This window comes from Serinus canaria, chromosome 8, assembly GCF_022539315.1.
Source record: "Serinus canaria isolate serCan28SL12 chromosome 8, serCan2020, whole genome shotgun sequence".
Lineage (NCBI taxonomy): Eukaryota > Metazoa > Chordata > Aves > Passeriformes > Fringillidae > Serinus > Serinus canaria.
The window spans coordinates 997,883-1,021,648 of NC_066322.1; the positions used below are offsets into that span (position 1 = coordinate 997,883).

The 23,766-nt window shown below is 51.6% G+C and overlaps 2 protein-coding genes across 5 annotated transcripts; both read left to right on the plus strand.

Annotated features, from left to right (window-relative positions):
• Window positions 1-2,294: 2,294 nt before the first annotated feature.
• LOC103815236 (cystathionine gamma-lyase) lies at window positions 2,295-11,452 on the plus strand. The gene is made up of 12 exons (XM_050977442.1): window positions 2,295-2,508; window positions 4,085-4,166; window positions 4,679-4,774; window positions 5,663-5,772; window positions 6,341-6,472; window positions 7,521-7,578; window positions 7,817-7,894; window positions 8,505-8,657; window positions 8,797-8,918; window positions 9,406-9,458; window positions 10,490-10,628; window positions 10,881-11,452. Exons 1-12 carry the CDS (start codon window positions 2,347-2,349, stop codon window positions 10,887-10,889), a joined length of 1,194 nt encoding a protein of 397 aa, XP_050833399.1. The 5' UTR covers window positions 2,295-2,346; the 3' UTR covers window positions 10,890-11,452.
• A 599-nt stretch (window positions 11,453-12,051) lies between these two features.
• Window positions 12,052-21,546, plus strand: DEPDC1 (DEP domain containing 1). 4 transcript variants are annotated; one of them, XM_050977440.1, is made up of 12 exons: window positions 12,052-12,131; window positions 12,882-13,147; window positions 13,722-13,866; window positions 14,560-14,678; window positions 15,090-15,220; window positions 15,668-15,715; window positions 16,395-16,535; window positions 16,988-17,800; window positions 18,340-18,512; window positions 19,168-19,344; window positions 19,548-19,733; window positions 20,840-21,546. In XM_050977440.1, the coding sequence occupies exons 1-12, from the start codon at window positions 12,084-12,086 to the stop codon at window positions 20,978-20,980; spliced, it is 2,388 nt and encodes a 795-aa protein (XP_050833397.1). In that variant the 5' UTR covers window positions 12,052-12,083; the 3' UTR covers window positions 20,981-21,546. The 4 variants fall into 4 exon arrangements, with proteins under 4 accessions (XP_050833397.1, XP_050833398.1, XP_018768098.2 ...); XM_050977441.1 differs by lacking the exon at window positions 16,988-17,800; XM_018912553.3 differs by lacking the exon at window positions 12,052-12,131 and having other exon boundaries at window positions 12,184-13,147.
• Window positions 21,547-23,766: the final 2,220 nt, after the last annotated feature.

The window sequence follows — 23,766 nt, forward strand, 5'->3', positions numbered from 1 at the left end:
CACTGCACGTCTCACTCCTGGGCCAGTTCTGCAAGTTTCTGCTTCCAATATGGGATGAGTAATTGTAAAAATGATGATGTCCCAAATTCCTGGTGAATTGGATTTTTTAATAATTCTCCCAGGGAAAGCAACCCCCAAGTTGAAAGGGAGACCAGACCTGCTGCGATAACAGAATTTCCTTCCTGGTGGCCTTGTCTTTCCCAAGTTCACATCATCTCCCTCATCCCAAATGACCAAGAAGAATTCTAGGCAGATTTAGGAATTCCTGTGCCTGCTGTCCCCAGCTGCTTCCCACACAGCTTTTTACAGTCCTAAAACAGAATTTGAAGTAATTCTAGGGAAAAAAAAAACCAATAAAACAACAATTTGCTTTTGCTCTATACTCCAGTGGTCTTTCCAATGAGATTTTTCTGTCTCTCCTTGTTTTTTGAGGAAGGTCAAACCCATTTGCAGGCAGAACGTGAGAGGCTGGCACTGGGAGCTGTTCTGATGTCTCCTGTTCTCCCGTGCTGGAAACACGCAGAGAGCACGGCTGGTCTTGTGGAATGGAGGGATTGGCTCAGGTTTTAGCTGATGTTGAAGCCTCACACTGCATTTTTAATTACTAGAGGCATGAAGTCACTGTTTACCAGCTTATTATGAACTCCCTTATTCAGCCCAGAAATGGAACCAAGGCATTACTCACGGGAAGGGCTCTGGAAAAACTGGTGTTTGTAAGGAATCCCAACTGTGGGATTACTTTACACTTAGAAATTCTTGAGAATGGGTTTTTTTGTCTGCCCATCAACAGAACTTTCCTACAGCAAGCAGATTTATCAACAGGGGATGGAATTCCTCCCTCCTAAATCTCAGGTTCCTGCTTGTATGTCAGGCTGGGGCGTGGTCCTGCACACATCCAGAGGTTTGCTCTTCTTAGATCCAGCTTTGCTCAGATTTTATCCATATTTTTGTTGTAAAGAAAATGTTTCCTTACAAAATCTGATATATAAATCATTCATCAGTGGCCTTCAGCACATGTGTGACTTTGTCCTCAGATGTCAATGTGCTGTTCCATGGACGTCAGTCCAGGTAGGATAACCTTGGCAGGGAGACCCAGTGAATTAATTTTTAATCACAGAATCCCAGGATGTGTAAGGCTGAAGGGACCAGAGGGGCTCCTCTGCAGCCACCTCCCTGCTCCAGCAGGGACATCCCAGAGCACAGGATTGTGTCCCAATGGTTCTGGAATATGCCCAGAGAGGAGAGTCCACAGCCTCTGTGCACAATCTGCTCAGGGCTGGCCACTGCCCAGGGCAGAAGCTCTGCCTCCTGTGCCGGGGCAATTGCTGGGCTCAGTCCCTGCCCGTGGCTCTGGTGCCATCGCTGGGTCTGGAGCAGAGCCTGGGCCTGCTCTGACCTCCCTGCACACAGGGACAGACACAGGGACAGCCAGGAACACACAGGGACAGCCAGGGCTGGGGCTCCTCTCCTTGGGGCTCCTCTCCAGGCTGAGCAGCCCCAGCTCCCTCAGCCTTTCCTGGGCACCGAGATGCTCCAGGCCTTTGCTCAGCTCCAGGAGCTCCTGTCCCTGCTGTGCTGAGGGACAGAGCTGGACACAGCACCCAGAGGTGACTCCAGGGCTGGGCACAGGGGCAGGATCACCCCTGACCTGCTGGGAATGCTCTTCCCAAAGCACCCCAGGATCCCACTGGACACCGCTGGCCAGGGACAGCTCGTTGTCCCTCAGGATCCCACTGGGCACCACTGGCCAGGGACAGCTCGTTGTCCCTCAGGATCCCACTGGGCAATGCTGGCCAGGGACAGCTCGTTGTCCCTCAGGATCCCACTGGACACGCTGGCCAGGGACAGCTCGTTGTCCCTCAGGATCCCACTGGGCACCGCTGGCCAGGGACAGCTCGTTGTCCCTCAGGATCCCACTGGGCACCGCTGGCCAGGGACAGCTCGTTGTCCCTCAGCACTCCCAGGTCCTTCCCCCAGAGCTGCTCCAGCAGGTCCCCCCAGCCCGTGAGCTGGGGTTATTCCAGTGCTGAGGTGCTGCAGGCAGCGCTGCGGGGCAGTCAGCACACTGCTCCCCTGTGGATCATTCCCGTGCTGCCGGATTGTTCCCAGTTCCTCCCGGGAAAGGCTCCCCTGGATCCCGGGAAGGCTCCCCGGGAGCGCCCCCTCAGAGCGCAGCGCGCGGCGCCCCCCAGCGGGCGGGCGGTGCCTGGGCAGGGCGGGCCCCGCCCCGCCAGCAGCCAATGGGAGGGCGCGAGGGCCCTGCCCCGCCGGCGCCGCAGCCAATGAGGAGACCCCGCCCCGCCGAGCCCCCGGAGCGCTGAGGGCCGGTCCCACAGAGACGCGGCCATGGCAGGCAAGGGGACGCAGGGGTTTCTGCCGCCCTTCAAGCACTTCGCCACCGATGCCATCCACGCCGGCCAGGAGCCCGAGCAGTGGCGCTCCGGGGCCGTGGTGCCGCCCATCTCGCTCTCCACCACCTTCAAGCAGCGGGCGCCCGGCGAGCACGCGGTGAGTGCGGCCGCCACCGGGGCGCTGAGTCACCCATAGGGACACCGAGCCCCCTTCCGGGCTTGGGCACACGTGTCCGGGAGGCCACCAGCATCCGGCCTGTCCCGGCCGGGGGAACGGGAGGCGGCAGGTTCTGGGCAGGGCAGGGAGCTCCCGGCGCGGATGTTTCCCTCTGTGGCAGCTCCTGGGCAAACGCGAGCATCTCGCTGGGCCGGGAGCGGGGCTCTGGCCCGGGGAGGCGGCGGAGTCTCCTCACGGGGCCATTGCGGAGCCGCCTGCCCGCGGTCCCGTGCCCTGTGCTCCGGGACGGCCCTGCTGAGCGGCGATGGGAGCGGGGCAGCCGCTGTGCTCCCTTCCAGCCTGAGCCCGCCTGGGGCTCGGTGTTCCCGCAGCGGACGGCGATCCGGAGCGGTTGGGATGAGGTTGGGATGATTCCCGTGTGAAAGGCGGGGGAAGGGGAGCAGGGAGCACCCAGTGCCCTCGGGCTCACAGGAATGCTGCTCCAGGGGCTGCCCAGTGCCGGAAATATGAGCGGCTGTCCCGGCCCTGCACCCGCCCCAGGGCCCGGGCAAAATCCGTTCCACTACACATACTTCGTGTACGAGCCTCCTTCGGTCTTCCTTCCAATCCGAGGGAATATTTCCTAAGGATTTTGTGGATGTCCTGGAAAGCTTTGACGGGTTGTGGCACAAAGCTGCCGCTCCTAAATCAGCACCTGCTCCAAACTCGCGTTGTGCTGGTCGGGCAGGAGGAATTTGCCTTGTGATTCCTCATTCCACACAGAATCCCAGCTGTGCTGAGGAGGCCCTCAGGAGGAGTCACGCTGCTGTATCCACATCCTGATGACAGGATCCATGCTCTTGCCGGGAGCTCTGCCAGAACGATCTGCAGGATTCCTGACTATGAGGAAGTTTACATTAAAGAGAAATCCTAAAAGCAGGCAAATCCCAGGGTGCTCAGCAGGTTCTCTTGGTAACAACTGCATCTGTGCATGCATGAGTGATATTTTCCTCATTGAATTTCCCCAGAATTTGCATAAAAGCTGTGGCACAAGGAAATGTGCGGGTTGTCAAGAGCTGATGAGGGGAGTTGTCCAGTGTCCTGTGGGTGTGATGGAGGTGGACACACGTTTTCCCTGAGAATTCCCTCCAGAGAGGCTGAGGAGTCTCCCTCACTGGCGATACCCAGAATTGTCTGGATATGATCCCATGTCCTGTGCTCTGGGATGGCCCTGCTGAGCACGTAGCAGGAGCAGGGCACCCTCATGGTCCCTTCCAGCTAGACCCAGCCTGGCATTCTGAGGGTGGTTGGACTGTGCAGCCCAAGCCCTTTCTCCCACAGTGGCCACAGATGGATGTCTGGGGAGAAGCAGGAGAATGTGGCTCCTTGCCCCAGTGCATCCCAGCCCCTTTCTGTGGCAGGGATGCCCAGCTGGATGTTGTGCCAGGACACCCTCCTCCTGCTCTGGGAGGAGCTGGATGCCCTCAGCCAGGGCTCTTAAAAGGAACCTAGAACAGCTGTTATCCCAGACTTTCCCAGTGCTCTCTCTGATGTTTGTTTCTTATTCCTACCCCAGGGTTATGAATACATCCGGTCTGGGAACCCCACTCGGGATTGCTTGGAAAAGGCTGTGGCCGCCCTTGATGGAGCCAAATACAGTGAGCATCTCATGGGTTGGAGCAGCCTGGGGCAGGGGGAGGTGTCCCTGGCCATGGCAGGGGTGGCACTGGGTGGGCTTTGGGGTCCCTCCATTCCAAACCATTCCATGATTCTGTGACCACGGCTCTGGCTGTTGGCTGTGGGCAGGAGCAGCTCCAAGGTGGGGAAGAGCCCAGCACTTCTGGTTCAGCAAAGTCCAGCTCCATGCCTGGCTTTGTCTCCTGCTTCCTCACTGTGGCTGATGCCTGGGCTGAGCTGGATCCATCCTTGTGCAGCAGCACTGGAGGCAGTGGGAGCAGGCAGCCCCTGGTCACAGTCCATTCCCAGTCTGTGCCAGTGTGTTCCAGTGTCTGTCCTGGTTTCATACTGGGCACATCCATCTCCTGCTCTCACTGGCTCCATGTTCCCAGTGAGGCAGTGACAGAACAGGTTCTTTTCAGAGGCAAAGGGAGGAAGGCCAAGGCAAGTCTGACTTGTGTCACATCAAACACTGATGATCCTTTCTCCTCAGGCTTGGCTTATTCATCTGGCTTAGCAGCTCTTTTGAACATCTGTCACCTGCTGAAGACAGGGGACACAGTTATCTGCATGGATGATGTGTATGGAGGTGGGTACAGCACCCAGTGGCTTCTTTGTGCAGGGGACCAAACCTGTCTGTGGCTCTCAGGAACTCTGAGTTTCCCAAGTAGGACCTCACTGTTCTTTGAAGCCTGTTTTGATCAATCCCCTCTTCCTCTCAACTCCCCCGTGGCAGAATGCACCCAGCTGTGCCAGAGTCCTTCTCTGAGCAGGGTGAGCTCACTCCAGTTCCTGGGAACTTTCCCCTGCTCCTTGAAGCCTCAGCCTGGGCTGGTTTCTGCAGGGCTGAATTTCATTGCTTCTCCTCTGCATTGGTTTGCTTTAAAGAAAAAGGGTTTCTCACAAGAGAACCTCCCAAACATCTCTCAGATGTTCCCCAGCTCACAGAATCCACCTCCGTGTTCCATCCCTTCCTGCTCAGATGGAAAACTGAGTCCCTGGGGATCACCTTGGCAAAAGGCCCCAATTAATGAATTTTTAATCCAGGCAGTGTTTCCTGGCAGTGAGTGCTGCACATCCATTGATCACCTGTTGCTGCTGAATTCTTTTAATCTTCCCAGGGAAAGGCTTCAAAGACAGGAAGGAATCATTTTTAATGGAGTGATGGGAACAGTAGCTGGAGTCTTCCCCTTGGTTCTTCTTCTGTGCTTAATTTCCTGATCATAAACCCCACATTGATTTCAAGTACTTCCCAATCATTTTGATCCCATATTCAAATTATTACTATTTCATGATCATTCCATCTGCAACCATCTTTAAACTTTGTATAAATAAAGAAAATATAAATGTGCCATTGATGGTGTGCGGCACCAAGCTGTGCCCTCCTGACTGTCCCTGCATGATGCAGGAGGCTGGAGAGCAGGCAATGAAAGTTAAGGAAGTTGTTTCATTTTGTGATCTTTTGGGATTTTTTAAGGCACAAACAGATACTTCCAGAAAGTAGCCTCAGAAAATAATCTGAAAGTAATTTTTGTTGACTGCACAAAGTCAAAATGCCTGGAAGCTGCAATTACACCGGAGACCAAGGTAAGGAGAGGGAAATGGATTTTAAGGGGACGTTAAATGGTTTTATCCTTGCTCCTGTTGGGTTTGGGGGAGCTGAGGGGGGCAGCTTGGGGCACAGCTGGATCACAGCTTAGGGCACAGCTGGATCCACCCTTTTCCCCTGTGCTGCCTCATGGAAGCATCCTAAGAAGGGCAGAGAGCCCTGGAGAGAGAGGAGGGAGCAGGGCAAAGGTGAGGAAGAGCAGAGGGAACACCGAGCGCGGAGCCAGGGAGGCTCTGTGGCCCTGCTGGGTGATGCCCTGCCCCAGGGGAAGGGAGCTGTGCTGGGAAAGGCTTTGGGAAAGGCTCTGTCCTGCCTGGGTGAGGCCTTCTCCAGCTGGGATGTGCTGGGATGGCACAAGCCCAGCTGGAGGGAGAGCTCCCTGAGCTTGGAGGAAGCAGCTGGAGCCTCCCCTGGCTCTGGCAGGGCCACTGCCCATCCCCACTGCACAAAGCCACAGGGAGCTGCCAGCACTGAGCACCCAGAGCCCCTGGGACTCAGCCCAGCACTGGGAGCTCTCTGACCTGGAGTTTTTTTGGGTTTGTGCAGCTGGTTTGGCTCGAGACCCCCACGAACCCCACGCTGAAGGTGCTGGACATCAAAGCCTGTGCAGACATCGTGCACAGGCACCCAGGGGTGCTGCTGGCCGTGGACAACAGCTTCATGTCTGCCTACTTCCAGGTGTGTCACCTGCCCCAGGGCAGGTGGATTGGGAAAGAGATGGGAAAGGAATTATATCAGATCTATTTCCCAGGAGACCAAGCTAAGCCCCGGTGTTGTAGGTTTAAATTCACCCTTTTTGCAGAGTGCAAAGTGCCTGGTTTTGTTCAGGGTACTGATCAGGGTGATCTTCCTGAATTAAGAGAACTCTGCAGAAAGTGTTAATGTTTAGCTAGAGCAGCTCTGCAGTTGGCCTGGGACATGCCAGAGGCTTGGGGATTTGCCCTGCAATGTGTTGTTCACTTCAGAATTCCCAATTTCCTCCAGAAAGGGCTGTGTGGAAGAACACAGGGTGCTGGTTAATGTGTCTGGAGCAGCCCGGTGTGGAGGGAAAGCCAGTGCTAATGATTAATTGGTGGGAGCAGTAGGTGAGGTACCACACTAGGCTAGGAAAATGAGAATTTCACAGCAATCTGTCCATCAATATTGAGTGTAAAAGACCTTTTCCATGGTGGTTCTGGCTGGGCATCTCCACATTCCCTGGGTGGGAGTCTGCGTTTAATATGGCAGCAGGAGTCTTTGCATCTGCCTGCTTTGTTAAGTTTTAACAGTGTTGCCCCCCACTCTTCAGAATGTGTTGATACCATGTTCAAAGTGCCTTAATTAGTGATTGATTAAAAACCTGGCACTGCTCAGCACCTCTTGCCCATCCACGTCCTGGTTTGTCTCCCCTCAGGAGGCTCCTGGGCAGAGAGCTGGGAGCTGAGGGGAGAGAGCTGCCAAAGGAACCTCCTTGGCTCATGTTCTCAGCTCCTCCAGGGCAGGATCTGCAACAGCTGGAAAGCAAAGCAATTCTATTTCGAATTGCTATTGTTTTCCAGCAATAGCAATTCCAAATAGAATTGCTATTGCAATTCTAATGGAATTGCTATTCCATCTATTTGGAAACTCAGGTTTTTGTGTTTGTTCCTCCCCTTGTTTATCCTGTGTGAGCTCAGAGCCCTTTGGAATGGCTGGGAATGAACCTGAGTGCAGCCAAACTTGAATTATGATGTTCTTTTCCTTTCAGCGTCCCTTGTCCCTGGGAGCTGATATTTGTATGTCTTCTGCAACCAAATACATGAATGGTGAGTGTGAGAGCTCAGCACATCCTTAGGGCAGGGATGGAGGGAGATTGGGAGGGAATTCCTGGCTGGGAGGGTGGGGAGGCCCCTGGATCCCTGGCAGTGCCCAAGGCCAGGTTGGACACTGGGGCTTGGAGCAGCCTGGGATGGTGGGAGGTGTCCCAGGGGTTTTATTTGCACTTGGGGCTTGTGGCAGGACCCTGGAGTGGCTGATCCCATTCTTGTCCCCTGTCATTTGTAGGGCACAGTGATGTCCTCATGGGCCTGGTCTCTGTAAACAGGGATGATCTCTATGAGAGGCTGAAATTTCTGCAGAACTGTAAGTCCAGACAGGGAATTCCTGACAGGAATCCTGTTCATATCCACAGCTCCTGCTGGGGAGGGTGGGCATGCACACAAGTGGGAAATCTGCCTGGAATGTAAATTACCAGAGCAGGGAAAGCTCAATAAAATAGTCCCATAAAATGAGAGATGTTGATGTCCCCTTTCCAAACACCTCAGGAGAGCACTGGGGCCCATCCTGCAACCACTGAGGTGCCACCTGCAGCTTGGGGGGTTTGAAACTCCCGCACCCATCAGGGTGTGCCCAGTGCAGAATTTTCTTACCTCGCACGATTCCAGCAATTTTCTGGCCTCTCCATTATCAGGAATAAATTCCTGTATAGGGTTCTGTCCTCAGCAGTGAGGGTGCACTGTGCCCAATAAATGTAATCCTTGAGGCCTGAGCCTGTTAATTGGGCTCATTAATTGGCTGCCTAATGTGGGAGATGAGGAACAGAGATTGCCCAGGGTGCTTCCCACTTGTTCCAATCTCAGAAAAGCTGGAGGTGAGGATGTGTTTGGCTTTGCTGAATGCAGAACACCAATGTTGCTGTGGGACTCTATGGGATTCTCTGGAATTCTCTGGAATTCTGTTCCCATTCCTACAGCCCTGGGAGCTGTCCCCTCCCCATTTGACTGCTTCCTCTGCAACCGGGGGCTCAAGACTCTGCACATCCGGATGGAGCGGCACTTCAAGAACGGCCTGGCTGTGGCCAAGTTCCTGGAATCCCATCCCCGGGTGGAGAAGGTCATTTACCCAGGTGTGTGGGCAGGGATTTGGGAGCATCCCAGGGCAGGGATCTGGGAGCTGTGGTGCCCTGTGACTGGGTCTGGGTGAGTCTGATCTGCCCTGGCTCTGCACTGGCATTCACTGGGAATTCTCCCAACTCTCCATTCCAGGGCTGCCTTCCCACCCTCAGTATGAGGTGACGCAGAAGCAGTGCACAGGCTGTCCTGGGATGGTCACCTTCTACATCAAAGGGAACATCAAAAATGCCTCTGCCTTTCTCAGCAACTTGAAGGTAAAATAAAGGCAATAAAATCATCCTCAGAGGGAGCTGAATCTGCCCTGCTGAGGGGAGGGTGGAGTAGCTTTTCTTGCCAATCCTTTGGGTGTGCCCCACTATAAATCAGGGATTATTTGTCCATGGGGTTAATGAGAGGTAACAAAGGGACCCCTCATCCCCTTGGGAGTGTTTGTTTGTTTGCTCCCAGGGTGAGGCGTGTCCAGCTCAGCCCAGGAGCTGCTGCTGGCAGAGGGCTCTGTGCAGGGCTGGGCAGCTGGGGCTGGTACAGCTCTGCTGGAATATTGCCAAGTGCCTTCAGCAGGGAAGGGCCCTGAGAGAGGCCCTGACTTGTGGGGCAGAGAGGGAGCCCCTGGCTCTGGGAATGCTTGGCTGGGTCCTTGGCCCAGCCTGTGCTGGTGTTTGGCCAGGTGTGCACTGTGCCTGAGAGGTGTTTGTGTCCTGAGCCCACTCCTATAATATCTCCTTTCCCTTTTTGCTGTAGGTGTTTTCCTTGGCTGAGAGTCTAGGGGGCTTCGAGAGCCTGGCAGAGCATCCGTAAGTTCATCCTCCCATCCTCAGAGCCTCAAAAAGCTGCAGAGCACCACAAAATTCCCACAATTTCCCAACCCCTCAAAGCTGTTTTGCTGTTTTGCCTTTAGCTAAACTCAGGGACTGTTGTGCAGCACAAAGCCAGGGGAGATTCCAGAGGGAGGGAATCCTGTGAGAGGGCAGAGATAGAGGAATTTTGCCTGGGGGGCTGAGGCACAGTTGGTGTCCATGAAGACAATCCCAGAAGCTGCAGAGTGTGGGAATGAGGAGCAGCTTGGATGGAGGAGTGCCCTGCTCCCTGCTCACACAAGGGGCACGGTCACTGTGTGCACCCAGCTGCCTCTGGTCCCTGGCAGGGCCTCCTGGGGCCTTTTAACCTGCTCAAAACAGCATCTCCATGGAATTGCATTATTTCACTCAAAGCCAACTTGCTTTTGGAAAAGGTCCATGGGAATTAATGACTGGATTTAAATGCTAAATCATTTCATTTACTGATTTCACAGCAAATGTTGAACCCCTCCAGCAGCTGAAAGGAGCTGGTGCCAGGGACTGAGCACACAGGGAAATCCCTTCTTGCCTGTGTCCTGTGTAGCTGGAGAGAATAAACCCTCCAGAGTCCTTTGGGGCAGTTTGAGAAGGGATCTGGGAAACCAAAATGAATCCAGGAGATTTTGTACTGGAGGTTGCACATTCCCCACATGCAGAGCTTCCAGAGCTTCTGTAGGATAAAAGAACAGCTCTGGAAGGAAGAGGAGTAGGATTTTCTCCTTTGGCAGGTCCAGATATTTAAGTATCTGCTTCTTGTCTATCGTTTGTTTCTTGGAAATACAAGATGCAATTCCCTGACTTGTCAGCATTCCCACCATTTCCAGGAACTGCTGCCAGGAGCTCTTTGCATCTGTGGGGTCACACAGGTGGCACAGAGGAGGTGTCAGATCCTGCTGCATTTCAGGGGTGCTGGCAGGGAACGAGCCGGGCTGGTTTTACCAATACAAGTCCCAAATTCTTGGGATAAAGGCTCATTTTTATCCCTGCAGGGCCATCATGACCCACGCCTCAGTGCCTGAGGAGGAAAGGAAAACTCTGGGAATCACAGACACCTTGATCCGCCTCTCGGTGGGGCTGGAGGATGAGGAGGATTTGCTGGCAGACCTGGACCAGGCCCTGAAGGCTGCGGTGAGTGGGGAGCTCCCCTCCAAAACTCATCCCCATCCAGCCTTTCCCAGGGGCTGAGCCCTCAGCTCCTCCCTGATGGAGCCTGGGCTGGGGAGGGAAAGTTTCCCTGTTTGCAGCCCTGCTCAGGCACAGTTCCCCATGGATTCAGGAGAATCAAAGGCTGAAATGTGACTTTAATTTATGCAAATGAAATAAAAATGTGTGTTTGAGAGAGGGGCAGAGCACACTGATCCCTCCCTTTCCTTCCTGCAGTTTGCATAAACCTTGAGGGTCAAACAGAACCTTGGAACTGGACATGGCTGTGGACGAGGACACGGAAAACCAAACCACTCTTGCTTTGCCTTTGGGAATTCCAGCCTGGGTTCCTGGGACTCTCCCTGCTGCTGTTGGGCTGCTCTCCCTGGCTGTTCAGGGTGTGCTGGGCACAGCCTGGGCTCTCCCTGGAGCCAGGAGCTGTGGGAGCAGCCGTGGGCACCCCGGGAATGTGATCCCAGTTCTCCCAGCAGAGCTCATTGCTCCTCCTGCTCCTGCAGGGTTTGGGGCACAGGGGCTGCTTCCTCTTGCTGCTCTCAGGGCATTCTCTTCTCACCTATCAGCTCAGCTCAAAAACATGATTGACCTCAGATTTATTTTAATTAAGTTAGAAATTTGCCTAAGAGCTTTTTCTTCTCTTGATGTTTTACTGAAGATGGAATGAAATCCAACACCTGGTAAATAATAACTTTCTAAAGAGGAGTCTTTGTCTCTTTTAAGAAAAAACCACGTGCTGTGGGAATTATTGGAATAATTTTAATTAAAACAGACTTTTCCTTTCCTTGCTTATATTCCCCTGTGCACATGCTCCTTCTGTTCAAAATCAGGGGCTGGAGTGACCCTGGAGGTGTTGGAATTTTCCTGTGGGAATGCAGGAGGGAAATGGAGCTGAGGGGAGAGGGGGGATGGAGTGGAGGAGGGGCTGGACCTGAGGCAGGACAATTCTGCACTGAATAGCCTTCATTGCCCAGAGGGATTAAATCCTGACATAACCAAAGTGAAGGTGTTCCCACCCAGCCCCCCTCATTCCACACCATCCCAGACTGGGTTGGGGTTGGAATGGGCCTCAAAGCCCCCCCAGTGCCACCCCCTACACCTCAGGACCAGCTCTGACATGAGGCGGGGCCAGCTGTCCCAGCACGTTAATAACTATTAAGTAAGGAACTGGGATTCATTAATTTCTGTAATTACTGTTAATCACAGTTGGGTAATTAACTCCCGTGAAGGGGCTCGGGGCGGGATCCGAACCCGCGACTCATCGTCCCCTCAGCCCGGCCCGCCGAGTGACATCAGCCGCCGCGTGCGCCCGTCCCGGCCAATCAGCGGCCGCCGGCGGATTCGAACGGCGGGGCGGCGGCGGCGGCCGTTGCGCGCGCGGCGGGACCGGCAGGGGGCGCTGCGCTCCCCGGCTGAGGGGCCGCCATGGCCGGGCCGGGGCCGGGGCCGGGGCCGTACCGCGCCACGAGGCTGGTGAGCACCGAGCGGGGCTGCCGCGTTACCGGGCCGGGCGGGAGTCAGGGGTGTGGCTGCTGCGGGGGGAGCGGGGCGCCCGTGGCATCTGTGCGAGCGCCGCGGGACGGGAGGTGTCTCTGCCCCTGGGGCCTGCTGTCACGACAGCGGGGCGCTTGGGGATGCGCCGTGCCCGCTGCCGCGACACCTGGGTTCCTTGGGACCCCCTGCCTGCTGTCGTGACGGTGCTCAGGGACGCCCCCTGCTCGCTGTCGCGACACGTGGGTGCCTGGCGCCCTCCTGCCCCGGGTCCGTTTTCTCGGTGTGCGGGTGCCCGGGGACGCCACACGGGGGAGCCCTGGGACGCCCCGCGCGCTGTCGCGACATTGGCTGCGCAGGGACACCCTGCATGTACCACGATACGCGAGTACCCTGGCAGCCCCCTGCGCGCTGTCGCGACATTGGCTGCGCAGGGACACTCTGTATGTACCACGATATTTGGGTACCCTGGCAGCCCCCTGCGCTCTGTCGCGACATTGGCTGCGCAGGGACACCCTGTATGCACCACGATACGCGAGTACCCTGGCAGCCCCCTGCACTCTGTCGCGACATTGGGTGCCCTGGTATCCCCCTACTCTCACGACATGGGGGTACCTTGAGACCTCCCCCGCCCCGCCCTCTGTCACGGTAATGTTGACGCCCTGCTGTCGCGACGTGTTGGGTGTCGCGACAGGCGGGTGCAGTTGGCGGTGCCCCTCCGTGTCCCCGCAGTGGAACGAGGTGACGCGGTGCTTCCGGGCCGGGATGCCCCTGCGGCGGCACCGGCAGCGGCTCCGCTCGCACGGCAGCTGCTTCACGGCGGCCGAGGCCGCGGACTGGCTGCACCAGGTGCTCCGCAGCAACAGCAGCTTCGGGCCCGACGTCACCCGGCAGCAGACTGTGCAGCTCCTGCGGAAATTCCTCAAAAACCACGTCATCGAGGACATCAAGGGCCGCTGGGGCGCTGAAAATCTGGAGGACAACGGTGCCCTGTACAGGTACTGAGGTTAGAATTATCCCCTGGTCTCGCAGGTTGAGAGTTTTAATTAAAAATGCTTGGGTTTGCAAAAAGAGCTTGCTTTGGGTTAAACATCCTGGGTAAAGAGGTAATTATCAGCGTAATTTGGCTGCTCTGAGTGTTTTTCTTCGCTCCTGTGTGTGTCCATGCTTTTGTCCATCCGAGGTCTTTGCTGGAATACAAAGTGCACTCCAGTGCTTTGGAGTGAAGCCAGGGTGTTTTGTTGGAGCTGCCTGCTGGGTTTGCTTCTCTTGGGCCTTTTACACAGAGCCCAGTGGGAAACAGAGCCAAGCAGCTCTGAAATTAAAGGTATTAATGGCCCCCACTTCTCACGTTCTGGGCTCAGGCTGTGCCAACATCTTCAGCTTGACTTTGCCATCAAGAAAAACAGCCTAAGCTAATTTATTACATGATAAATTAAAAAAAATATTCCTTTTTTTAGTGAATCTAACAGAGTCACACTGGTATGGAGTCAGAGGTTTTGTTTTGTCAAGTAATTTATCTGATTACAGATCAGTTCAGAATGTATTTAACATCTCTCCCATTCATTACAGATTTCCTCCAACCTCTCCAGTCAAACCTCTACCAAGCCCACCAAGGGAGAACTTGGAAAACTTCTCTGGAGACAAAGGAAAACTTTTTAAACTGCCCAGCTCATCCAAAAGGGGTTTGAAAAAACAGGAGTTCCTGCAGTCTGTGGTAATAACTTCTGTTCCTCGCAGCAGTGCAGTTGGCTTGCATTGTCTTTAGTCTCTAAAATTTAGTGACACTGCTCTGTTGTGGCATCTTCCCTTAAGAAAGAATAGTTTAGACTTAAGAAATTGAGAAATGTTAAAAAATAAATTTATATGAGAGGGGTTTTTATTTTGTTTTGGGTTTTCTTTGTTTTGTCTCAGTGCATAATTACCACTGCTAAGGGATTTTAAAGTATTGGGAGGGCTGGAAGGTGAAGTCCTAGAAATGATCTGCACAGTATGGCCTTGTTGAAATTTAATTTATTGTTGGGGAACAAATAAAAGGCACAAATCATTTAATTGGGCATCTTTTTGGAGAAGATGGAATGTGTGCATGGCCCTTGATTCAGCTGAGATTGGTGTGCATAAATTCTGAATTTAAGCTCCAGTCCTAAAGGAGGGTAATTCACATGTTAATACATCTGGATTTGAGGTGTTTTTACCTTTTAAATGGCTGGTTTTGGATTGATCAGGGGTTTTCTCCCATTTCTTTTTAGTTGTGTGCTCCCATTTCAGTGCTGAGGCTGCAGGTTCCCCCCTGGCTCCTGTGGAATTTAATGCTCCACAGAATGCCCTGTTCTTCTAATTCCAATTTTCTCTAATACTTAATTGCCTCAAGAGGCTCGTTTGTCTTACAGTATAAACCACTGATTTTCAGGAAAACTTAGCAAGACCCAAAGCTGATGTACCAGAAGAAAAGAAGGAAGGCACACTGCAAAGGAGGGAAATAAGCCAGGAATATGTGCAAGAAACATGGAGAAATATCATCCGGATACAGTGAGTGAGGAATTGCATACAGCACCTTCTCCTTCAGTGTGAAATGGCCCAAGCAAGCTCTCACCATTTGTTTTTAATTGCTAAAACTGTGTTTTAAATTGAATTTGAGTTTTTGAAGAGTTGAATTTTTCCATGTTGTTTACACAGGTTATGTGATCTGTTTATTAACTTTGGATTGCTGCATTTAAGGAATTTCTGATCAGGTGCTGGTGCTGAAATATATTTTAGACACCTCAGGTGCTCTTCCTTGCTGAATGTTGCTGTTTGTCCCAGGGAAAAGTGTCCCCAGTTGTCCTCCTGGAAGTGAGAAGTTATCAAACAGCACTTTAGCTCACCCAGAGTTTTGGAATAGAAATGGAAAGAACTTGTTTTCCTTCATCCTTTGCAAATCTCTGCTCTCTTTCTTCCCAGTTTGCAAACCATTTTGGGACTGCCCTCGCTGGAGGAGGTTCTGCAGCCAGCCCAGATCATCCCTGAGTTTGTCATGTACAACATGAGCAACACCAGCAAACACGGGGTGGTGATCCTGCAGGACAAAGCAGGTGACATTTATTTCCCTAAATTTGCTTTAAAATCTCTATTTCTAAATAATAATTCATCTGTTTCACAGTCTGTTGTTTACACTTTTTTCCCAACCACAGCACAGCTCAGGGACCTTAAATCCCATCCAGGTGGCAGGGACACCTTCCCCTATCCCAGGCTGCTCCAGCCTGGCCTTGGGCATTGCCAGGGATCCAGGGGCAGCCACAGCTGCTCTGGGAATCCCATCCCAGCCAAAAATTCCTTCCCTATATCCCATTAACCCTGCCCACCTTCAGCTTGAAATTATTCCCCTTATCCTGTCAAAATTACATGTGGAGCAGTATTTAAAACCAGTTGGAAGTTTGATATTTTGTGCTTTAGGTGTTATTTAATAAGTGTGAGCCATTATTAGTTGTTAATTATTTGGGCTCATGTCTAAATGATGCTTTTATCTGTTTGGATTTCAGAAGACCTCCCTCACTGGGTGCTGTCAGCCATGAAGTGCTTGGCCTACTGTAAGTTACTGAAGAGCTTTCGAGTTCCAGAAACCTCTTTTGAGAGTTGAAAGGGAAATGTTTGTGTGTGTGAAATCAGCTGTGATGGTTCAGTTCAGAAACCTGTGGGTGGTTTCCTCTAATGCAGTTTTTCAGGAGTGAAAGGGACTTTGCTTTTCCAGTCCCTGGCTTTTAGCTGGACCAAAACATTTCCTACACTTCATACTAAACTGGGGAGATCCATTTGCTTTGCTTTGTAAACAATCAACTCTGAATTAATTAGATGAGTGCCTCTCAAATGAGACCAGAGATAATGAGTTCTTTATCCATGTGCTGAGCTTCCTTTTGCTCCAGGAGCTTGAACTCCCTGTGGGAGAAGTGGGATCACTGTGCTTTGGAAATGAAGGCACATACTAAGGGTGGGTGATTATTTTGCTGAGGAGCCTATGAAGACCATAGGTTAATTTTTCTTTATTTATTTTCTTGGTGTGGAACAGATCTGAGCACAATTCTTCAGTGGCTGCCTGGAATCTCTTACACTGCTTTTGCTTACAAATTGTGCCAAATACAATATTTGTGGATTGCTGATAGCATTCTTTGCTTGTGAAACAACAATAAATTTAGGCTGATCTTCAGAAATTTCTTTTCTAGTGGGACTGTGGATTTTTGGTGTCAATTTCCTTTCTTCCCCTCTTTTCAGGGCCCAGGAACAAGGACATGAGCCAAGCCACCTACAGTGGCTTTGAGCGGGACGTGTTCAGAACAGTTGCTGATTATTTTCTCAGTCTTCCTGAGCCATTGCTTACTTTTGAATACTATGAGCTCTTTGTTAACATCTTAGGTATGTATGAATTTAGAAACAGTCAGGGAAGCTCTGAGTTCAGATCAGCTGGGGGACAAATGTGTGATTGGAAGCAGAGCTTGGCCTCCTGATGTGTGTGGGAGCTCCAATCTGAGGAGGATCATCACTGCTCCATTCTGTGTTAGTGTTAATTAAAATGTACTTCTGCCTCATGATTTCCCATTTAAATTGCTGTTTCAGCTCACATTCTAAATATTCAATAACAAAAGCTTCAAAAGAAGTGCTTGTTCTGCCTGCTCCTCACTATTGCAGTGTTACCTGTCTTTGTTCTTGCATGTTGGTTGCAATGGCCTTGTTAAACTGCTTTGAGACTGAACTAAAGCCTTCTTAATTAATATCTTGACTTTGTTTGTCTGCCCAGTTAGCAGCCCTCTGAACTGGTTAATTTTCACACCACTTGCACCTTTAACATCTCTTTCATTTCCTGATAGTTTTGTGTGGCTACATCCAAATTCCTGATCTGGGCAGTGGAAAACATTCTGTCCAAGAGGAGAAATGTGACCCTCAGCCTTCAAAACCTCCTCACTTGAACTCTTTCAAGTCCACTGAGTGTCTTCTCCTAAGCCTGCTCCTCAGAGAGTCTGACAAGAAGGAGAAAGGAGAAGCTTCCAGGAGGTTTTCCTCAGAGGAGCTGAGAGCCCAAAACCAGCACAGAAAGAAATGGCAGCAGCACAAACTGCCACGTCAGCAAGGGAGTGTTGGGAGCCTGATAGGAGGGAGCTGCCAGAACCTTGCAGGAGCCAGAAATGCCCAAGAGCCACCTGGAGCATTTAGGACAAGGTGTTACTCCTTGGAAAGAATTGGAACTGCTGCTTCAAGTGTGTGTGATAAAGGAGGACGTGCCCCCCTCAGGGGAGGAGGTGTGAGCACCACCACGAGGAGTGGAGAGCTGCTGGAGGAGCACAGAGTGACCTCAGTGGTGGAGCTGGGCTGGGGTGGCCCAGCCCAGAGCCAGGGCCTCAGCAGAGTGCCTGGCCCGTGTCCCTGGGCTGAGGAGCTGTGGGATGGCAGCCACGGGCCCCGGGCACCGCGCCGCTCCCCGAGCCTGCTGGGCAGGAGGAGCTCCAGGAGCTGCAGTGCCATCAACAGACCCAGTGCTGAGATCACAGTGCAGCCTCAGCCCCGGGGGCAGGGCACAGCCAGCCCCTCTGTGGCCATCAGCATCCAAAAGAGACTCTGCAGGAGCAGCACGGAGCTGTCAGAACGCTCTGTGCCCCCCTCCCCTTGTGTGTTGGCTGGCACAAGTAAGGGCTCTCTGCAGCATGCTGTACTGCCTTGTCGTGTGGCCTCACTAATCCCTGCTTCCCTCACCTCTGCCACTCTTGCTAGGATAGCACAGAGCATGGATTTGTGGGGGTTTTTAAAGGAAATCTGCTGGCTAAATTGTTTAAGCTGCTGTAGCTCTGCTAACTGTGTGTAGTAACTTTGGAGTATGAGCTCGATGTGTCAGTGATTGGCCTTTCTGCTCAGGTAAGTGATGGGGACAGGGAATCTGCACACACCTGCCTGCTGGAGATGGCTTTTTCTCTTCTGTAAATCTGTATTTTCTGGGGATAATTAGGGTCATTCCTTACTTGTATTGTGGTCCTCATTGCACCATAATGAAGGAAGTTGAAGATGACCAGACAAACCAAGGCCTGTACACTCTCTTCTGTGTTACAGCTGATTTCTCTGAAACATAAATAATCACTCTGAAAAATAAGAAATCTGTGATACTGAGGTAGAAACATGCTGGAAGCTGGTTCAGATCCTAATGCCATCTGTCTTTGTGGTTAACTTGTAGATCTCCTGCAGCCTCACCTGGAGAGAATTGCAGTGGAGGCCCTGCAGATCTGCTGTCTGCTGCTGCCCCCGCCGAGGCGCAGGAAGCTGCAGCTGCTGCTGAGGATGATGGCCAGGATCAGTGGCAACGTTGACATGCCACGGCTGCACGATGCCATGGGCACCAGGTCCTTGGTAAGGGCAGGAAAAGCTCCGCTTAGAGAATGCAGATGATTCCTCAGCCTGATTTCTCACCCTGCTGCTATTTAGATACCCAGACTGGTTTGGGTTGGGAGGGATCTTAAAGCCCATCTCATTCCAGTTTAATCCTGGTGTGCATTAGGTTGGCTCTGCAGGTTTTAATCACCTCACTTGTCTCAAGATGGCCAATTGAAGATTCAGGTTTAGATTAGCAGTAGGAAGCAATTCCTCATTCAGAGGGTGGGCAGGCCCTGGCACAGGGTGCCCAGAGCAGCTGGGGCTGCCCCTGGATCCCTGGCAGTGCCCAAGGCCAGGCTGGAGCAGCCTGGGACAGTGGGAGGTGTCCCTGCTCCAACCCAAACCATTCCAGGAACCTATTCCACAGTGCTGTGAATACAGTCCTGTGAATATGTTCAGTTTTCTATAGGTTAAGCCTTTTTCTGCTACTACCTTTTACCATATGTGTTTTTAATTGGAAGTGCTGTTCAATTCCTAAGAAATTAATTCAGCTGAGGGAACAATAATGACACTTCCTCCTTGTGTGGCCATACTTGGAAGTTGGTATTGGGGGATTTGAGGCACTGTGGAGTGAAGAGGAGAAAATAAATCCCCCAGCTTTCTCCACTGCAGCTGTGCTGAACTTTTCCAGCTGATCCAGACGTTTTCCCGCTGTGTCCTGCGCTGTGCAGAGGAGGAAGACCTGGATGAGCTGCTTTCCACACGCCTGCTGTCCTTCCTGATGGACCATCAGCAGGAAATATTCCAGGTCCCAGCTTACCTGCAGGTTGCTGTGCAGGATCACCTCGAGTACATGAAGAAGGCTCAGGTTGGTGCCCTGAGAGCAGTTCAGATTCATTTGTTAATTGCTTCTTCTGAAGTTGGGAAAATGCAAATAAACCCAGGACACTTTGAATGTATGGATATTAATTATAATGTTTTGCAGCTTTTGAGTGGGTGTGGGTGTTTATTAGGTACTTACTCCAACAGTACAGAATCAGCTGAGTGCATGCGGAGCCTTTTTCCTTTCAGTGCAAACAGGAAAAAGAAGAAATTTGTGCCATCTTGCCAACGTATTCCTATTGCAAACAAATCACTCCTGAGGAGTTTGAAGAACAAAAGGTCTCCACCTCACAGGCTGCAGTGGCAGAGCTCCTGGAGAACATCATCAAGGATAAAAACCTCTCTGTGAAGGAGAAAAAGAAAAAGTTGAAACAGGTGAGATTATTTCATCTGCTTGTGCAGTGCTTTTGTGAGGGAAGGGCTCAGGCACCAGAACCTGGGGCACAAAAGTAATGATTTTTGGCTTTAAGAGACCCAACTCTCTCTGTTGAGAATCCTGAAACATTCTTTTGGTGGCCTTGGCTTTGTGTTTTGTAACATTTACAGTGCTCAAGATTATCTTGCACTTCTCTGGCCTACCAACAACTTGCCTAATAGTAAGGCTAAAACACAGCAGTTCTGGCAGGATTTAATCCTGGAGGGTTTTTCTTTCTTTTGGCAAGTCTTCCTGCCCAATGGAATACTTTTGTACTTGTCCTGGAATCTCCTAAGCAAGTCTTGTGACTCCCCTTTGAACAAGCAGCTTTTCAGGACAGCCACACTTGGCTTTGGTGCCCCTCCTGCAGCTCTGACTTCATGTGTGTTATGGGAACTTTCTGTGCCTCTAAAAGTGAGTCTGGCTTGGTTCATCAAGACTTCTGAATCTAAAGAAGAATGGCTAATTATAGTTAAGGCTTGGAGTAAGTGAGGAGTAAGAAATTATTCATAGCAGAGGGGAAAGGGGAGGAAGGAGATGGGGGCCCAAAAATGGTCCCAGGACTGGAGGTGCCCCAGCAGGGCCAGCACAGGGATGGGCGCTGCCCTGGCCTGCTGGACACATTCTGCTTGGTGGGAAATGTTGGGAATTCTTGGGAAAAGCCAAATTCATGGCACTTTCTAGAGGGTTTGGTCCCAATTGTGTCAACACCAGAAGTCAGAAAGGTGGTTTGGATCCATCAGTGGGAAGGTTTAGCTCATGTCCAGGTGTATTTACAGTTTTCCATCCCTTCCTGAGGCCTTGCAGGGGAAACAGGCACAATGTCCAGATCACTGCTCTGATTCCAGGTGTTTTCATTTCCATGGAATCATGGGTAAGCTTTCCTGGGAGAACCCTTCCAAAACAGGCTGAATCTTGGCTCCCTGTTGGGTAAAAGTTCATCCAGGGAATTGCTGGGAGGCAGCTCTGCAGGCACAGCAGGCACGGAGTGTGCTGTGGCACAGCTGGAGTTGCTGTGGGATTTTCTGTGGGATTTTCTCACCCTGGGTGCCTGTGTGTGCTGCAGTTCCAGAAGGAATATCCCCAGATCTACGGGAGCAGGTTCCCAAGGACGGAGTCGGAAGCGCAGCTCCTGGAGAACAAACCCACCCTCAAGCAGCCCATGCTGAGCCTCAGGAAACCCAAATTCCGCAGCCTCAGGTACTGATCTCACCACTCCTGAGCCACCTCTCCCTGCTGCAAGTCTGAGGGACTCACCAGAGGAATTGCTGCAGGAGTTTGGTGCTGGCTGGAAGGAGGAAATGTTTACATGGACACTGTGCTGGAAGGTGCCAAAATAACTTTTTTTGGTGCAGATACTTTGGAATAACTTCTAAAAGAAAAATATTTATCTGTTTACAAATTATTACAATATATTGGAGTAGGAAAATGTAAAAATACACATAAAGCTGTTGTTAACCAAAAATTTATATATATTTTTTAATGGGAAGCTAATGACCTGCCTCTTGTTATAACCTTGAGATGTCTGTCAGGAATTTGTGCCATTTTTTGTAGTTTTTACACGTGTGTGTGTTGTGACTAAGTGCCTTTTCTATTCTCAAAATGTTTGTCTTTAAACAAAGGAGCTTCTATGAGCTCAGGACCAGGAGAGCCAGTTCACCATAAATAAATGATTATCTCACTCCATAAATGCTTCTGTTCATATCATCTGTAAAACCCTCATCAGCTTTTTGATATTTATTTCTATTAAAAGACTTGAAGTGTAGACTTGAAGTGTATTTCTGCATTTTCATGGAAAACTTATTTTGGATCTGTTGGTGTGATTCTCAAAACAGGAGTGATGGATGATCCATGAAGTGAGAACAGAATACACTCATTTTCCCCATTTTTCCCAGAGTTAGGGACTTGCTTATTAATTATGATCAGATAAAAGTTCTCCCACAGGAGTTGAAATCTGCAGGAATATTTTTAGGAAAGTATAATTAATAATAATTAATCTACTGCCTGGCTCTGAGATCCCAGACTGGTTTAGGTTGGGAGGGACCCTAAATCCCCTCCAGTGCCACCCCTGCCATGGCAGGAACCCCTCCCACTGTCCCAGCTGCTCCAGCCTTGCCTTGGGCACTGCCAGGGAGCCAGGGGCAGCCACAGCTGCTCTGGGTACCCTGTGCCAGGGCCTGCCCACCCTCACAACCAGGAATTCCTTGGTACCTCTGTGATCCTGAGCCTGTCAGTTCTCTCCCAAAAAAACACCATTTTCCTCCTTTTTTTGGAAAGATTTTGTAAATGAGAAACCCAAATGAGCCTCATTTTACCCTGTATTAATGATGCCCTAAAGTCCTGAGGGTAACTTTGTGCTTTCAGGGCAGGGGGTGGCTGTTCCTCCCCCGGAACATCTGTAACCAGTCTCCTCCAGCACTCAGCACCTGCCTGAACTTGCTTCCAGTGCTTCCTACCCCATTCCATGTTGCATAAATGCTTTGTTTATGTAGTGTTCCAGTTAAGTAACTTATTAGGTGAGAAGCTCACATTTCCAGGATTTGGCTTTCAAAGGCCTGCCCTCATTACTCCCAGTTCTTGATCCAGGTTATTTAATGTTCCCCTCTACTGTTTTGACAGAACTTAGACAAAATGGGAATAAACAGAGAAATTATAATTATGGTTGTTCAATGGAAAGGGTTAATGGGAGGCCTCAATCAAGATCTCAGTGCAGTATCCTGGTTTTTCTGTGAGAAGCCTTAAATGAGCCCTTGTCCAAGTGGAAATGGTGCCTTGAAAGAGGGAGCAATGAAACACCACCAGAGACAGAGCCAACCCTCACGTGCTGCTGTGGCAGCAAATGGAGCAGGGGCTGTTTAATGTCTCCTTCTGACCCTTCACCCCAGCTTGGGTCCCTGGAGCTGTTTTGATCTGTGGGGGAGCAGCACCTGAATGTATGTGGTGATAAAACACCTTCATCCTTTGCCTGTGAGGGGACAGCAGGAAACTGGGACCTTGGTAATCTTTGAAATTGCTCTTTACAGCACTGTTGTTTTCATAAATGAATTCAAAAATAATTGAATTATTAGAGGTGGTTCCCAATGCTGAGTCTGGAGGAGACTGAGGGAGACCTCAAGGGCCTGAGGGACAGCTCCAATCTCTGCTCCCTGTGACAGGGACAGGACGCAGGGAATGGCTGGAGCTGGGTCAGGGGAGGTTTAGGTTGGATTTTGGGAAAGGTTTCTCATCCACAGGGTGCTGACACTGCCCAGGCTCCCCAGGGAACGGGCACAGCCCCGAGGCTGCCAGGGCAGCTCCAGGAGCCTTTGGCCAGTGCTGCCAGGGATGGGATTCTTGGAGTGTCTGTGCAGGGCCAGGGCCTGGATCAGTGATGGGTCCTCCCAGCCCAGGAGGCTTGATGTTTGCCTCTGGCATTTTCTCCTCTCTTGGTGTCTGTGGTGTCACCCCACTCCTGGGAAGGCTCTGGAGGAGCCGGGATGGTCCCTGCAGAGCCGGGTGCCGCCGCCAGCTCCCGGCAAGGCTCCAGTGCTCTGTCCTGCTCCTCCCTGGGCTTTTTTTCTTTGTAATCACTTCTGCTTGGGAAGAATTTAGGTCTCAGAAAAACAGTGAAAGCCCCTTTTTGTGTGAACAGCAGGACAAAAGCTCCCAAAGCCCGGGGAGGATTTTGGTGCTGAAAGCCGGCTCTGTTCCCGGGGTGCTCTCATTGGTGGGGGCTGTTTTGGGATGGGCTCAGCACCCCATAAATACCCAGCACAGCTCTGGCTCCCTGCTTGGCTCTGGAGGCTCGGGCCCTTCATCAGGGAGGATGTACAGCCAGTGAGTATTCCTGAGGCTCCTCTCCGTGGGAGCACATCCCGTGTGGAGCATTGGCTGGGGCTGAGGGGCAGCAGGGTTTGGAGGGGAGGAGAAGTGGGGAGGTCTCCATGTCTCCATCTCACATCCCATGCCAAGGTGTGGTCCTGGTCTGAGGGAACAGGCTCACCTCAACCTCAC

Coding starts and splice junctions, on each gene's coding strand:
- LOC103815236 (XM_050977442.1), top strand. CDS start 2,347: ATGGCAGGCAAGGGGACGCAGGGGTTTCTGCCGCCCTTCAAGCACTTC. Junction 2,509..4,084: donor GGGCGCCCGGCGAGCACGCG/GTGAGTGCGGCC, acceptor TTCCTACCCCAG/GGTTATGAATACATCCGGTC. Junction 8,658..8,796: donor GGAGAAGGTCATTTACCCAG/GTGTGTGGGCAG, acceptor TCTCCATTCCAG/GGCTGCCTTCCCACCCTCAG.
- DEPDC1 (XM_018912553.3), top strand. CDS start 12,801: ATGTTGACGCCCTGCTGTCGCGACGTGTTGGGTGTCGCGACAGGCGGG. Junction 17,801..18,339: donor TTGTGTGTTGGCTGGCACAA/GTAAGGGCTCTC, acceptor GTTAACTTGTAG/ATCTCCTGCAGCCTCACCTG. Junction 19,345..19,547: donor AGTACATGAAGAAGGCTCAG/GTTGGTGCCCTG, acceptor TTTTCCTTTCAG/TGCAAACAGGAAAAAGAAGA.